This window comes from Charadrius vociferus, unplaced genomic scaffold (genome assembly GCF_000708025.1).
Source record: "Charadrius vociferus isolate BGI_N301 unplaced genomic scaffold, ASM70802v2 scaffold46, whole genome shotgun sequence".
In the NCBI taxonomy this organism is placed as follows: Eukaryota; Metazoa; Chordata; class Aves; order Charadriiformes; family Charadriidae; genus Charadrius; species Charadrius vociferus.
This window is the reverse complement of record NW_009648710.1, coordinates 2,110,411-2,124,721: the sequence shown is the minus strand read 5'-3', so window position 1 is coordinate 2,124,721 and position 14,311 is coordinate 2,110,411. Positions and strand designations below refer to the sequence as shown.

The 14,311-nt window shown below is 36.4% G+C and overlaps 1 protein-coding gene across 1 annotated transcript in view; it reads left to right on the top strand.

Moving 5' to 3' along the window:
* The window catches only part of RRN3 (RRN3 RNA polymerase I transcription factor homolog (S. cerevisiae)), a 14,833-nt gene extending 876 nt beyond the window's left edge, over positions 1 to 13,957 (top strand). The window contains exons 2-17 of the mRNA XM_009886614.1: positions 446 to 502; positions 1,564 to 1,653; positions 1,741 to 1,870; positions 2,354 to 2,413; positions 3,467 to 3,530; positions 4,035 to 4,104; positions 5,841 to 5,939; positions 6,554 to 6,649; positions 7,103 to 7,238; positions 8,160 to 8,290; positions 9,434 to 9,564; positions 10,414 to 10,598; positions 11,140 to 11,248; positions 11,678 to 11,830; positions 12,836 to 12,923; positions 13,590 to 13,957. Of these exons, the coding sequence (XP_009884916.1) occupies positions 446 to 502; positions 1,564 to 1,653; positions 1,741 to 1,870; positions 2,354 to 2,413; positions 3,467 to 3,530; positions 4,035 to 4,104; positions 5,841 to 5,939; positions 6,554 to 6,649; positions 7,103 to 7,238; positions 8,160 to 8,290; positions 9,434 to 9,564; positions 10,414 to 10,598; positions 11,140 to 11,248; positions 11,678 to 11,830; positions 12,836 to 12,923; positions 13,590 to 13,748 (1,758 nt within the window). The 3' untranslated portion in view covers positions 13,749 to 13,957. The remainder of the gene's footprint in view (positions 1 to 445; positions 503 to 1,563; positions 1,654 to 1,740; positions 1,871 to 2,353; positions 2,414 to 3,466; positions 3,531 to 4,034; positions 4,105 to 5,840; positions 5,940 to 6,553; positions 6,650 to 7,102; positions 7,239 to 8,159; positions 8,291 to 9,433; positions 9,565 to 10,413; positions 10,599 to 11,139; positions 11,249 to 11,677; positions 11,831 to 12,835; positions 12,924 to 13,589) is intronic.
* The last annotated feature ends 354 nt before the right edge of the window (positions 13,958 to 14,311 follow it).

The window sequence follows — 14,311 nt, the reverse complement described above, 5'->3', positions numbered from 1 at the left end:
CTGCGTTGCCGGTGCGCTCGGTCCTGGGGTGTAATTCGGCATCTTCGTCTTGCACAAGGCCGCGTTTGAAGGCTGAGGGAAAAAAACCTGAAGGCGGGTGAGCGCCGCAGGCTTGCGCCGGGCGGTGTTGCTGTGCGAGGGAAAAGCTTTCCCCTGTGAGTCAGGCCGAGTGGCGTGCGGGGTGGGTGTGGAGCCTGGCTCACGCCAAAGGGTGGAAAGGGATCGCAACTGTGCCTGCAGGGAAAGCAGCTAAAAGTGACCCAGCGGCTTCAGTTGTCTTTCAGGGACAGCACTCTTGTTACTGCTGCTTCGGCCTTCCTCGAGCTTTCTGGCTTACTTGTGTTCTTCATATAACTGTTCGACAATACTAGGTTGTTGGTGAAGTTTGTAGGTTTTGCTGGGAAAGACATGAGTGTTATTTACTTATTTTTCTTTCCTCTGCTAGGGTGAGACCACGGATTTTGAGTTGTTAAAACATCAGCTGTCAGATCCAGACATAAAGGTGAGAGTTCTGGTAGTAAGGGATCTGATGATTTAAAGTTCAGCTGTCGGAGTGGAATCATCAGACAAGTGATGTTGCTTGCCCAGATCTTTTGTTTTAAACATTTACCTACATTTAACAGCTTCTTGCTTTGTGGAAACTGTCAGAATTAAAACTCCAAGTGGAAAAAAAAAAAAAGCAATTGTTTGTTTATACATCTTACATGCAGGATTTTGATAAATGTTGTCTCATGCTTACTGACTGCTCTAGAGTGAGAAATTTTGCTTTGTGACAGGGTCTTTCTTTGTTCCTGATACGATCTTTCTAGGTCACTGATGCTTGTTTTTACAGATACTTCTGTATATCAAACCATGGTTTCTGACTTTCACAGCCTTTAAATTACATGAATTTTTACCTTCTCCTGTTCTTACTAAAAACTTGTTTAGTTAGGCAGTAATGTAGATGTGCATTTAGTAGTTATACCCAGTAGTATTGTTTCACAGCTATTTTGTATAGCTGTGAGCACCCACCACATTTCTTTTTCTTTTAATTAAACCACAAAACTGAGAGAATAATGCTGCAGGAAGCATAATTCTATATGGAGTTCCTTTTCTCTTTAAAGAGGATGTTTTGTAAAATGCTTTGTTTTTAGCAGGCCTTTTGGAATGTACAGGCAAAATCAGTGTAAAATTTTCTGTAGATTTGCTGCAGTTTCAATATCTCTCTTGTTTCAAGACTTGAATGTCCCTTCTGCTCAAACTAGAGCAAAAAGAAAAGAAAATTAAGATTGAATGCCATTTCTTTTAAATATATTCTGTGTGAGTGAGGTTTGCATGCCTTGCTCAGTCTGTAACGTTAGCCTTGCAGGCAGGCTTTTGGTTTAGGAGTTGATATGTGTTTAGTCTTGCATTGAAGAACTTTCATTGGTAAGGACACAAACTTAAAGAAATTCCTTGCGTGTTAATATGAAAATAATTTCTATTTGCAATCTTAATCTTTGACTTTTAAGGATTTTGTTATTTTCTAGTAATAGTTAATACTGGTTTTTGGAATAGTTACCTATTTTTTCTGCTTATTTTAAGGATGCCCAGATCATTAATTGGCTGCATGAATTTCGAGCTTCTGTTGCATATTTGACCAAAGAGCTTGAACAACTGGTCAGCATCTTGCTGGTAAATACTTGTTTGTTACATGGGAAGATTAGGAGTTTAGTACTCAAAACATCTTTCTTTGACATCTTGATCTTTGCTTACTTGCAGAAGCTGCCATGGTTGAGAAGAAGCCGAGAGGTGGTGGAAGAATACCTGGGTTTTCTTGGCAATCTAGTGTCAGCACAAACTGTCCATCTGAGGCCATGCCTCCGGATGATTGTGTCACAGTTTGTCCCCCGTAAGTTACTTTTCTTTTAATCTTCTTTGTTTGCTTATCAAAATGTCTTTCCTAGATAGATTCTGTGTACATATAGTGGGTGACACAATTAATCGTTGGGTTGGGGGGTTTTCCTGTTGATTATTTTCTTGAATAGCTGAATTGTGATACAGATAGTTTTCTGTGCCTAGATTTTAGAAGACATATTCTAGTGGCTAATACAGACTCCGTTTATGAAGATGTCTTGGAAAGGGGTGAACTGTATAATGTTGTTGTTACTAAAAAAGAAAAGATGCAATGAGGGTCATGTCAGATGTTCTCAAGAACCTTTAGTTCTGTGAATGGAACTGTCTTTTTGATGAGCTTATGCTTATTTCAGAAAATCTTGTGGATAATTTTGATGCTTTAGTCCTGATCAGCACTCTTGTCCAGTGTGTCTGATTTGTCATTGAGACTGTTACCGGTAAATTTGTACAATTTTGATATAATCTCACTTTTTACTAGCTCGAATAACCATCAGAGAAGATGATGTGGATATTTCAGATTCTGATGATGATGATGAAAGTGAGTATAAAGGAAGTATGGCTTATATATGCTGCTGTAATACCTTTACTAAAGAAGTATACAGTGCACTTTGCCCCCTACTTACAAAATTAATTTAGCTGAGTAAATGTAAAACATTAAGAAGCAGTACATCCTTAAATTCCCAAGTCAAAGACTTTCTTGTACTAGAATCAGTGGTCTGGTGACCCTTTCCTTGTTACTTTCAGAATATTCCTGTTGCTGCAGTATCTGCAGGAATAAGACTGAATGCGTAGGAAAACATGCCTAGTCCTAGATTGTTTCAAAGCCAAAGAAGTTAGGAGTTGTTTCTTTTCCATTTTATTTACCTCAATAAAACTAGGTAGTTTGGGGGAGTTTGAGTCTTTTTTTTTTTTTTTTTATTGTCTGCCTGTGGTAAGCTCAAATACAACTGATATTTATAATAGAAATGCCGTACAATTAGTGTATTTATTGATAAGGCAAAGGGGTAGCTAAATGTCTGTCAAGAATTTCATGTTTTCGTATCTTGAATGATGGAATAAATTTCAGTTCTGCTTGTGATGACCCAACTACTCTTTTGCTTTTCACTTGTGACACTGTTTGGATAAAAAAAGTCTGCTATAAAAGCCTAATTAGCTGTTTGAGTATTGTGAAAATGAGGTGTAATCTTTCAATAGATTTTATCTGGTTAATGACATAGATTTAACATATCTTCTAAATATTTGTGCATTGTGGGATAGATTTTGTATTTCCAAGTTTAGTATGAGAGTGTATGACAACAATACCTGGCTGGCAGCACATTCGGAGTTTATTGGTTATGATGCCATGAATTTTATTTGGAATTATTTTTCACACTTATTTTGATAGAAAGGCAGTTCAACTTAAAAAAAACCCAAACAAATAAAACACACTCTGCACCCCCCCAAAAAAAAGCCAAAGGAAACCCAACATTTTAGCACATGCAATATCCTTGGGAATCTTTAAAATGTTTAGTTGATATGAACTAGTTTTGCTGGTTGCTGATTTAGTTTTCTGCAACCAAATGCATAACAGTGCTTTTTTTTCTTTCTCTAGACCTTTCTGAAAACTTTAATACATGCCATAGAGCATTGCAAACTGTTGCAAGATACGTTCCTTCGTAAGTATATAATCCCGTGGTTTTGTATGCTCTTTCCTTGCAGATTTAAAGTTTGTGACCTAATTAACTTTTTTTTTCTCTTAATTGGAAGTATAATACTTAGTTTCATTGCATGATTTTTCCTAGTATTCACTAACTGGTGGAATGCTGTATCCAATCATTATGAAATTTCTGTAGGTGTCAGCAACTGAAAGTCCTGTTAATGGAAATCGGAAGTAGTGAAAGTTGTATTTGTAGCATTGTATTTGAAGTGGCTTCTAACAAGTCCACATGAAAGTTTGCTGCTTATTATCTATTTGGTGATCCTTGCAAAAACAAATTTTATACAATTACTTACTTTAAAATAAAGTTACTGTGAAGTAAGCTTATTCCAGTCTGTCTTTAGAATGCTGGAGTTTCAGTATTTGCTCTCATGGTTAATAAGCTATAATTTTGGGGTTTAGTTACTTGTTTGTTGTTTTGTGGTTTGATTTTTTTTTTAATTTTTTTTTTTCCAAATTGTAGGACACCACAATTTCTCATGCCGATACTTGTGGAAAACTTTCCTTTCATTAATAAATCAGAAAGAACTCTGGTAAGAGCTGTGGTTGTGGTTTGATATTTGTTCACTTGGGGTTTTTTTTGTTGTTGTTTTTTTTTTTTAATATATCAGTATACTCTATAGTATGACCAGTGATTTGGTGGTATTGAATGCGGATTTTTGAGTGTATTGATTTTAAGATTCTTGTTTGGTTTTTTTTATATACACACACATACACATGTGTGTATATATATGGGCGTGTCTGTTTCACAGAAGGTTGTCCAAGCATACTTAAGTTCCTTGTGCATAAGCATTATGCTAGTCTTTAATGACATAACTGCATATCTTTTCCACAGGATTGCTTTCTTAATCAATGCACAAGATGGACCTCTTTGGCGATGAATCTCAGGGTTGTATAGTAAGGAGACGGTAGGATACCTGTCTCATTTGTTGTCAGAACTGGAAAGTATTTATCAGAAGAACAGAGGATTTGATAAGCAGACAAAAAGCAATGGACATTATAGGTGAAATCCAAGTTGCCAATAGTATAGGGTGTTAAGTTGTTTTATTATATCTTTGGTATAGTACTCGTGTGTAGTGGAAAAATAAGCTGGAAACTTTTGACAGGTTACAGCTCTTGTGTGATCTTTATATTTACTTGTTCCAACTTGATATTTTGGCACTATATTGTACACAAAGGCAGAGCCTGGCTCCACCAGCCAAGTTCAGTTGGAGCCGTGGTACGAACTCATCAAATGCTGAAAAATCCCCAAAGTTGTTTGTATACCTTGCTATTTTTTTTGTTGTTTTTTTTGTTTGTTTCCTTTTTTTTTAATCCAGATAACTTTGGGCATCAGTTCCCTACCTGTAAAATGAGGAGGGTAATAGCTCTTGCATGGTGTTAGGAGAAGAATTTTTATTTCTTATCTCAGCGAGGAGCAAGTCATGAAAAAATTCATAACTGTGTTTTCAGGGCAAGGTTTGAATGAAGTGTAATAAAAACATGGTCCATGCATTGTTTTTAAATATTTCCAATTTATATATTTGCGTAAATTAGCCTTATCCATTTTATGTACTGAGTGAGCCAGATGGCCTGTGGAAAAATCATATGTGCTCATGTAATTAAAGGTTGTGTTATAATGCATATTCACAAAGAGACTATGATGTAGTTAAATGTGGCATTTTACCTAATTTTATAGATTGACTTGGCAGTTTTGCTATATGAAAGTTGCAACGTGGTCTTTTGTACATATGTGTGTATACATGGGTGGGCACACTCAACAGAACTTGTCTGTTAACCTGTTTGAATTACAATCAGAACGTCTCCTGAGGAGAGACTTACCCGTGGAATTTACAGTTGTTGTTGGCATATTATAATAACCTGAAATAAAAATGTATTCAGTCTCACTTTAAACACTTCTACTAGAGCTGGTTCTAAATGTGGTGAGGAATATACTTGTTGTTTTAATTTTCCTAGAGAAAGTTTAGACATAAACTCCTATGGAAGTGAATAACTTTTCTTACAGAATATTCATACTCATTTTGTCTAGATGTAGTTGGGAAAATTTGCATGGAGATAGTAACTTAAGAAGTTAATGATAACACAGGTTAACAATTGAAAGTTGATGTTTGGCTTATACATTGAATCATTCTAGATTGAATACAGTGTGTTTAAACCTATTTCTGGCTCTTTAGATAACAAATTAAGAAACTTGTTTTCTAAAAATCCTTGACACAAATTAGACTTTCTGTTAATATTCTTATGGACATCAATTAATTTTGTGTTACAGGAATGTTATGTTCACAACCTGCTACGAGTTACGGTGTACCTTCCAACTCTGAGGCTTCAAATTCTGGAGCTTATAATTGAAAAGCTGTTAAAGTTGGATGTAAGTTTGTTCTGTATCATCTTTTAAGGAAGCTTGATGTTAAAATACACAGAGTAGGAAATTAGATATGCTTCAGTGTTAACCTCAACAAAAAATATGTTGCAGTAGTGCTTGTGATCATGAGTATAAAACCCGTCAAATTTACATTCCATTCCCAGTCTTAAGATGTTCCCACACCTGAGGGTAACTGTATGAGGGGTACTGTTACACCCTGCATGCAGTGTCCCTGCCAGAATCAGAGTAACTGTTTCGTGGTGATCAGTGCTACTGTGCAGAGAATGTGCTTCTCTGTGTGTCGTTGGTCTGGTTTATCCCTTTGAAATAAAAGGATTTACAGTTAAAAAAGATAGGGGTGGGGGGTAGCATTGTAATTAGGAGAACCTCAGCATGTATCAGTCTAAAGCAAGCTTATATTCTGGAGGTAAAGTTTCAGGCAGTTTGGAGTGTGCATTTGTGTGTTACATACATTACATTTCCTTTTAAAATGTTTATTTAGTCAAGGACAAAATCTGTTCTAGAAATTACTTGTGCAGTAATTTCTTATATAAATAATAAAAATGATTCATATTATTGTCATGGCCTTACAAAAATTAATTTCTTGTTTGCAACTGTAGGTTAGTACTCCACAGCAAGATATTGAAGACGCTGAAGAAACTGCCAATAACTCTGATAGTGAGGAAAAATCTACAGAGGAGGGACTTTTTGACATGGTTGGCTATCTTGTTCTACTAAAAGTTTTTTCAGTAAAATTTTCTTTTTTGAGGTGGCTATGAACTAAGGCTATGTAGGAATAAATTATTGGTTTGTTGCTACTACACTGCACACAATTCTTGAAACCTGAACAGTGGGCAAATGATTAGTGTGTTCTCCAGATGTTGACTTTATTTATGTAAATACCCAGCATACATGCAGTGAATCAATTTCATTATGTAAGAACACAAGCAGCTATACGTAAAGCTAATTAAAGAATTCATGGTAGCTGCCTTGGTTTACAAAAATTAGCTTACACTAAGCTGCGTAATTAGATACTTCTTTTTAAAAAACCAAAAAGACAAATCTTTAGCATATCACTGAAAGAAAAATTTAGTTTTACTTTTTCTGTAATTGCTGTTTTTATGATGTTGTGTATATAAAAGGTGCATGACTGCCATTTTATCTACCAGGAGGAAGATGAAGAAAGAAAAGGAAACAAAGTTGTCTCTTCCAGTAGCGAGAGAATGGCCCATCCACTTGCAGAGCGCCTTGATATTTTGATGACCATCCTGTTTTCCTATATTAAAGACGTTTGCCATGTGGATGGTAAGCACATTTGAACTACAACCAAATTTGTTGTTTTGTTAACAAGTAAGAAAAGCATAAAATGAGTTCTTGCTTTCTGCTGCTGCAAGATGGAGCCTTCACTCTTTTGCGGCAGAATTCTCCTGCCTCTGCTCTGTGTTACTGGCAGAGGATGCAAAGGTACATTTATCACATTAAAGGTTTAGTCTTCAGTTGGGAGGCATTCTGATTATATAAATATGAACACTGTATCCAAACTGTGGCATTATAGGGTATAAGGGTAAATAGAGTTTTGTTTTTTCATTGTGTTACAAAACTCAGGGAGTAATAAATACTTCCTGATTAACCATAGTGTTTTATCATTTGCTCTACTGTATTGCTTTTTGTATTAAAATTATGTATCCTTTCATCATCACAAGGCCCGTAAGTAGATTAAAACAACCAGCCACGTCACTCAATTGGAATTGATACAGCAAGCCTTTGTGTTATAGGAAGAAACCGGAAAGAAATGTCTCACACTGGCATTTATTAAGGGTTTGAATTTCTTAGATTTATATGTTTAAACCAGAATATTTAGAAACCATTTTGCTGTATCTTCTTCACATAAGTCAGGTAATATGTTTCTTAGTGTTTTCTTCTGGCTCTTCTGAATTAACCCATTATTGCGCGGTTTGCGTGTCTACCAGTTCTATACATGTGCACGCGCACACACACAGATACTCTCCCTACACACCACTGTAAAAAGCAGTAGAACTTAAGTCCTGCAAGGTCTTACTATAAATATTTTTTAGATGTCAGATAACCCTGGAAGTCAGCTTGACAGTGTTTCTTTACATATTTCTTATTGGTTTTGAAAGATACAAATGCCACTTTTGCAGCATAAGGGCAGGAAAAAACACTCGAATGGCTCATTTTGTTCTGTTTTCTTCTTATGTTGTGTAGGCAAGCTTGATATCAGCAACACAAAGGATTTGTATCGGGATCTGGTTTCTGTTTTTGACAAGCTCATTTTACCAACCCATGCTTCATGTCATGTACAGTATTTCATGTTTTACATCTGTAGCTTTAAATTGGTGAGTAGAAGCTGTTTTTAAAATGCAGTGTCTTCTGTCATTTCTGCATCCTTGTTTTGGCTGTTTTTTTGAAAAAAAATAGTTGTTTTCTGCTGTAGTTCTAGTCTGAAGATAGTGTATCAGGATTCATTAGTGTCTTTGCTTTCTTTTCCTTCTCTGTTACTCCTTCAAGTTTTTCTTTACGTGGTTGCACTTCCTATGTTGCTCAAAAATTGCAAACAGATAGAATCTAAGCTAGTGTGAAGGACCTCTTTTACAAGAATCAGTTCGACTTGAACCCAAGACACAGTGCTCCAGCAAGTTCCTTCAGCATCCCAAAACTGTCTTAAAGATACTGTGTTAGCTCTTCAGTTTGAAAATCTCGTGTTGTTTGTTCCCCACCTCATTTTCCCATCTCTCTCAAAACACTATTGTTCTTGCCCTTACCATACAAAAGTAAGAACATACGTGGTTTTTGTGTAAGAGTAGCTAAAGATCCAGTTAAGCTAATGCCCTGTCTCTGACAGTGGTGAATAGTGGAGGTGTTGGAAAGAATATCAGAATGGGGCAAGCATGTTATGACGCTTTGCTAGAGCCTCTCAGCCTCCAGCAGCAGTCCAGTAACTTCCTGAGCCAAAGTGATGTTCTTTCATGGTAACAGCCCATGATGGACAAATTCAAGGAGAAAATACGTTGTGGTATTATGCTTTTTGTACTGATGTGAATTTTTGGCACCATGAACTTCAGTGGCAAAAAGTTCTGCAATACAACCATTTAAGGTGAAGGATCACTTCTGTTTGTCTAATTTCATCTTCCTGCTGTTATCATTGGATGTCCCTGATGTGTTCTGGTATAGGAGATGGTGAACAGTCACTTCTTGTTTACTGTCTTACCACTGTTGTTTTTAAACACTTCTTGTGTATCTATTCCTGACTTTTTCCTAGACTTAATGGTTCCATTTACTTTTTAAAACTAAGTATGGAAGACGACACAAGAAAGAGTGCTCTTCCATCATCTGTAGGAATAGTTATTTACTACAGTTAGAGGTAGATTTTTTTTTAAAGGTTTGGTTCTGGAAATTATGGGAATTGAGTATTAGGAATCTATTACTTAAACAGCGTCATCAGCATAACAACTCATGATTTCTGTGTATCTTGTTTCCAGGGGTTGGCTGAGGCGTTTTTAGACCATCTTTGGAAAAAACTGCATGATCCAAACAATCCTTCAGTGATCAGGCAGACTGCTGGGAGTTACATTGGCAGCTTCTTGGCAAGAGCTAAATTTATTCCAGTTGTGTAAGTTTTGATATATGAGCAGAACCAAACAATCTACTTAACTGAGGTTAAGTACAAAATTCACAGAATACACACATAGTGTTGGTCTATTATTTCCACTGCTTTGCCCGTAAGCCTAAATCAATAGTCGTTTGTCCTTTCTACAATACTATTTCAGTTTCCAGGAAAGTTTTACATTTCCAGGATGCAGACTTATGATTGCTGGAATTCACGACTTGCTGCTTAAGGCTTCACTTACCAAGAAATGCTGGGTAGGTTGTGTTGACTTTAGGCAAAGTCACAGATGCCCAGTGTATCTGATGTTCAGAAGCAGATCTTTTTAATGCCCTATGTTAGGCATTTTATGTAGACTCTGAGACAGGGAAGTCAGGTGTTCTGGTATTTTAATACAGATGGATTTAAATACTTAAGCAGATGGGTGAAAATGTCTTCTTTTGTACATACACATTCTGTATTTTTATGCTGTTCAGCATGGGCGCAGTGACTTTAATGTGGAACTTAATTTGATATTGGAATTTCTTGTTGGACATGGGAGGCATCTCTCTGTTCTACCTGTAGCCCAGGATTCTAATTGTTTATTGTGCATTTCACATGCAACGTGCGTTCCTGGATTCATCTCTTACAGCATCTTGTCCTTTCACTGATTGGGGTTTTCCGTGCTGATACATTGATTCATTTTATGCTGAGATAAAGGAGAAAGCTCATAACAGAACCTCATTTTTTACAATGAGATTTTCTTACTAATGTTTTTGTAACCACTGGAATCCTTGAATACTTGTGTAACATCTTTTCTACACAATTTTTGGTGCTATTTTTATGTTGTTTTTTTTCTTTTTTCCTCCATTATAGTACCGTAAAAGCATGCCTGGATCTTCTGGTGAACTGGATGCATAAATACATTGACAATCAGGATACAGGGGCTAATGCTTACTGTGATGTAGCTCTCCATGGGCCATTTTATTCTACATGTCAGGCAGTGTTCTATACACTAATTTTCCGTCATAAGCAGCTTTTGGATGGCAACTTGAGGAAAGGTAAGTATATTAGGTCTGAATGGTGTTGAGATTCATCTGCAAGTTTTACTGTTGATGTGTTTTGTAATGGTCAGTTCAGTCAAGTAGCTGATGGCATATTTATGTTGTTGTGTTCTAAACAAAACGAGGTGGTTTGTACACCTGTTGGGCTACCAAGCTAACTAAGCTTTTTCCCCCTGCTATTGAAAACAATGCCAATAATTCCTCAACATTGGTATCTGGCCCCACTTACTGAGTATGTTTGAATTCCAGCTATATAGAGCTAGTGTGGGCTTCAATTAATAATCTTGTCTTGATGACTCTGTGCCTCTGTCAGTCCCTGTAATGGGTGTGTAAATGTAGCCACTGAAGGAGACCTGTGGCAGGTTACTCTTACTTGGAGTAGCTTTTCTGCTGAACAATCTGTGTGCTGGATCTCGACTGTAAGAGAGCTGCTGTGGTGGTGTGCAGAGTGCAGGCTGATCAGACTGGAAATCCTTAGAAATTAAGTTCAGCTTGCATGATATGTAAGCTATATTTGTCAATTGTTCTTATTTTCAAGGTCTATCATATCTGCAGAGTTTAAATTTTGAGCGCATTGTCATGTGTCAGCTAAACCCCCTGAAGATTTGTATACCATCTGTTGTGAACTTGTTTGCTGCCATTACCAGGTACCTACTAATTTCTTTCAGTTTCAGCTTGATACAGATATTTGCGTGTGTATCTAAAAACAACACAGTACTTAGAATGTGGGCATTGTTAAGAACAGTTTTGAGTATTATCTAAGACAGCTCATAACACTGCCCATGGTCGAGGTGATGTAAGTTTATTACTGGTTCAGTTTCAGTGCAATCCTACAGTACTATGAAACTTTGTGTTAGAGCCAATGTGATTCTACTTGGGCTGAAGTTTAGAGGAATGTAGAGGAAAAGAATAGACTACTTACCTTGTGACTATCTTGAAAACTCCTAATACCAGTTGGAAAATGGAAGATAGAAGTGATGTTTGTTTAAAAAATAACTTCATATTTTAATGCCATCTGAAATTCTTGCTTTTGGTGTGCTAGAAATGCTTATCTTTTCTCTATTACCTTTTTAAAGGAAATACCAGTTGGTATTCTGCTACACAATTATAGAGAGGAACAATAGGCAGTTCATACCAGTTGTTCGGAGTGGCACTGGGGGTGACCTTGTGCAGACATGCACTAACCCACTGGACAGTTTCTTCCCCTTTGATCCCTACCTGCTCAAAAGGTATAGTTTAAAAATAATCAAATTGTTTCTGCCTTGTACAAAATAATGAACTAAAACTGTAAGAAACTGTCAGTGTTTCTACAGTTCACTTTCTTTCCTGATTTTAGTACCTTTCATGTGGCATATTTTAACCAGAGACTGTCAAAGGTTCAAATTTAAATTTATCGCCACTGTGACATATAGTGATGAAGAAGGAACAGGACCCAGTTTCCTGTGGAAGGTCTAATTAATATGTTTGGTGACTTTTCTTTTGGTTTTCCTTGTTTTAAGCAGTCTATAAAATATCATGATGTTAGCCTAACGCATACTTTGTTGGAGCTGTGGTGGTGGTGTGTCTTTTTTTTGTTGCTGTTGATTTGCTTTGGTTTTTTTGCACATTGAGCGTATTGCTTCTCGATTGGAGACATCAGCTTATTTAGAATATCTTGCTTTTTTAGTGAGTAGTGGATTTTTTGCAGCTTTTCAAAATGTCTGGGACTGTGATGCTTTAATCACTTTTTAATGTTAGAGGGCAACATTCTGACTTTTTTGTCTCAGAACCCCCCCCCAAAAACTGTCTTCACAGAAGGAAGACCTTTCTCAGAAGTAGAAATTAATTAATGTTAATATATTAATTTGTAATATTAGCACACAAAATTATATCTCATCTTATATAAATTTATATAATATTACTAAAATTGTTAATGTTCTCTTCAAAAATTTGGAAGAAAATTATGCTTATCTGCGAGCATAGTGTAGCTCTTAAAAATACCCAGCCTAGGAAATAGGAGAGCTGACTGTATGAGAATTCCTCAGGCAAACAATTGTAATTTACACCTATCAGCAAAATGGATTTATTTCTTCATGGGATTAATTGGGGATTATATAGGGGTTAACTGAATAGTTTGTAAAACCCTACAGAGGGCTATCAAAATGCCAAGCATTTTATATTGTATGATTAAAATGAAATACATATGACTTTTACTGAATACATTAACTCATACTGTGTTTTAATTCCTCTTTCAGATCAAAGAAGACCATTGAGCCTTTTTATCAGTTTTGGGAAGAATTGAGTGCTGAAGATCTTGAGAATCTGAAGAAACCCATTAAAAGGGTAATCTTTTCTGATCAAAACGCAGTTCAGCTTTTCCTAAATCTCTATCAGCCGCTTCTACGGCGGGATTATTTTTTTTTTAGTAGATGGGTGTGCATTAAACATTTAGGGGAAACCGACTGAAATTAGGAAGCTTTAGGGATTGATCCATCCTTGCCTTCAGAACACTTTTCCCCTCTTCTGCAGAGGATTTAGTTTGTGAGCACAGGACCACTGTGAACGCTTATGAACGCTCTTAGAATATGGACGTGCTGATGTCACTGGGAAATCCATTTTGAAGATACGATTAGTTCCCATGTTTCATAATGAGAGTACATCTCATTCTATTACCATTCCAACTAGTCATGACAATTGTACAACCCACCTCCTGGATTATGTCCTAAAGCTCCTGTAGTCTGTTTACCTTCTTGCAGAATGTCTATCCTGTCAGACTTTTCAGTCCTTTGAATGCTGTGTTTTTCGTTCCTTCCTGTGATAACACGTAAAAATACCTTATGGTGTTGTATAAACTTTCCTATAACGTTTTGATTAGCAGATTAGATTATTGCAACATTTCAGAATTTATTTTAGAATTACCCTTTTTGGTCTCAGCATTCATTACTTCTGCCAAATCTTAGAGACCTGGAGTATCTTTCTGCTCTCACTGATCCTTTTAAATTTATGCAGGGTACTTCTGAAGATGAAGATGATGACTTTTTGAAAGGAGAAACCCCTCAAAACGATGGCGTGGTTGAAATTGCTCCAAATTCTTATGAGTCAAATACCCGGAGCCCAGTGAGCAGCATTGGCTCCCCTCCAGACTGTTATGTGCCGTACCCTCAATGACATGGAGAATCAGAAGTGCAAAGGTTGAAAATAGTGTGCAATTTTTTTCTCTGTAAAGAGACTTTAGCTCAACTTTCCAAACTGGCAAATGTTTAAGTAACTACATTTTAAAAAAATTGTTTCTTAACCGTCAGATTTCTACAGATATGTTATTATAAAGTCATATGTTGCTAGAAAAGCTTAGAGAATAAATAGGGTGATATTTTACAGATTTCACATTGAAATGGTTTTTATGACGTACAAGGATTTTTTTTTATAGTTTTTCCTGACTCTTAAAACCTTTTGTTTACTAATGTTTCTCTACAAGGTTTTATATATCAGGGGTGAAGTTCTGGTCTTTCTTCCTACCGATTTTTGTACCAGGATTCCATTGTCAGTGTTCAGCTGGACTCTGATGACTGGTTGAGTTGGTTTCAAAGTAATGGTATGATCCCATGAATCAAGTCTGACAGGGATTCTTTTGCATGCATCTCGTAAGCTTTTCTTATCTGTAGAACAGTATCTGCTAAAGCCACTTAGTGGAAAGTGTATTCAGGTGATAAGCATTACTGCTCCTTAAATTT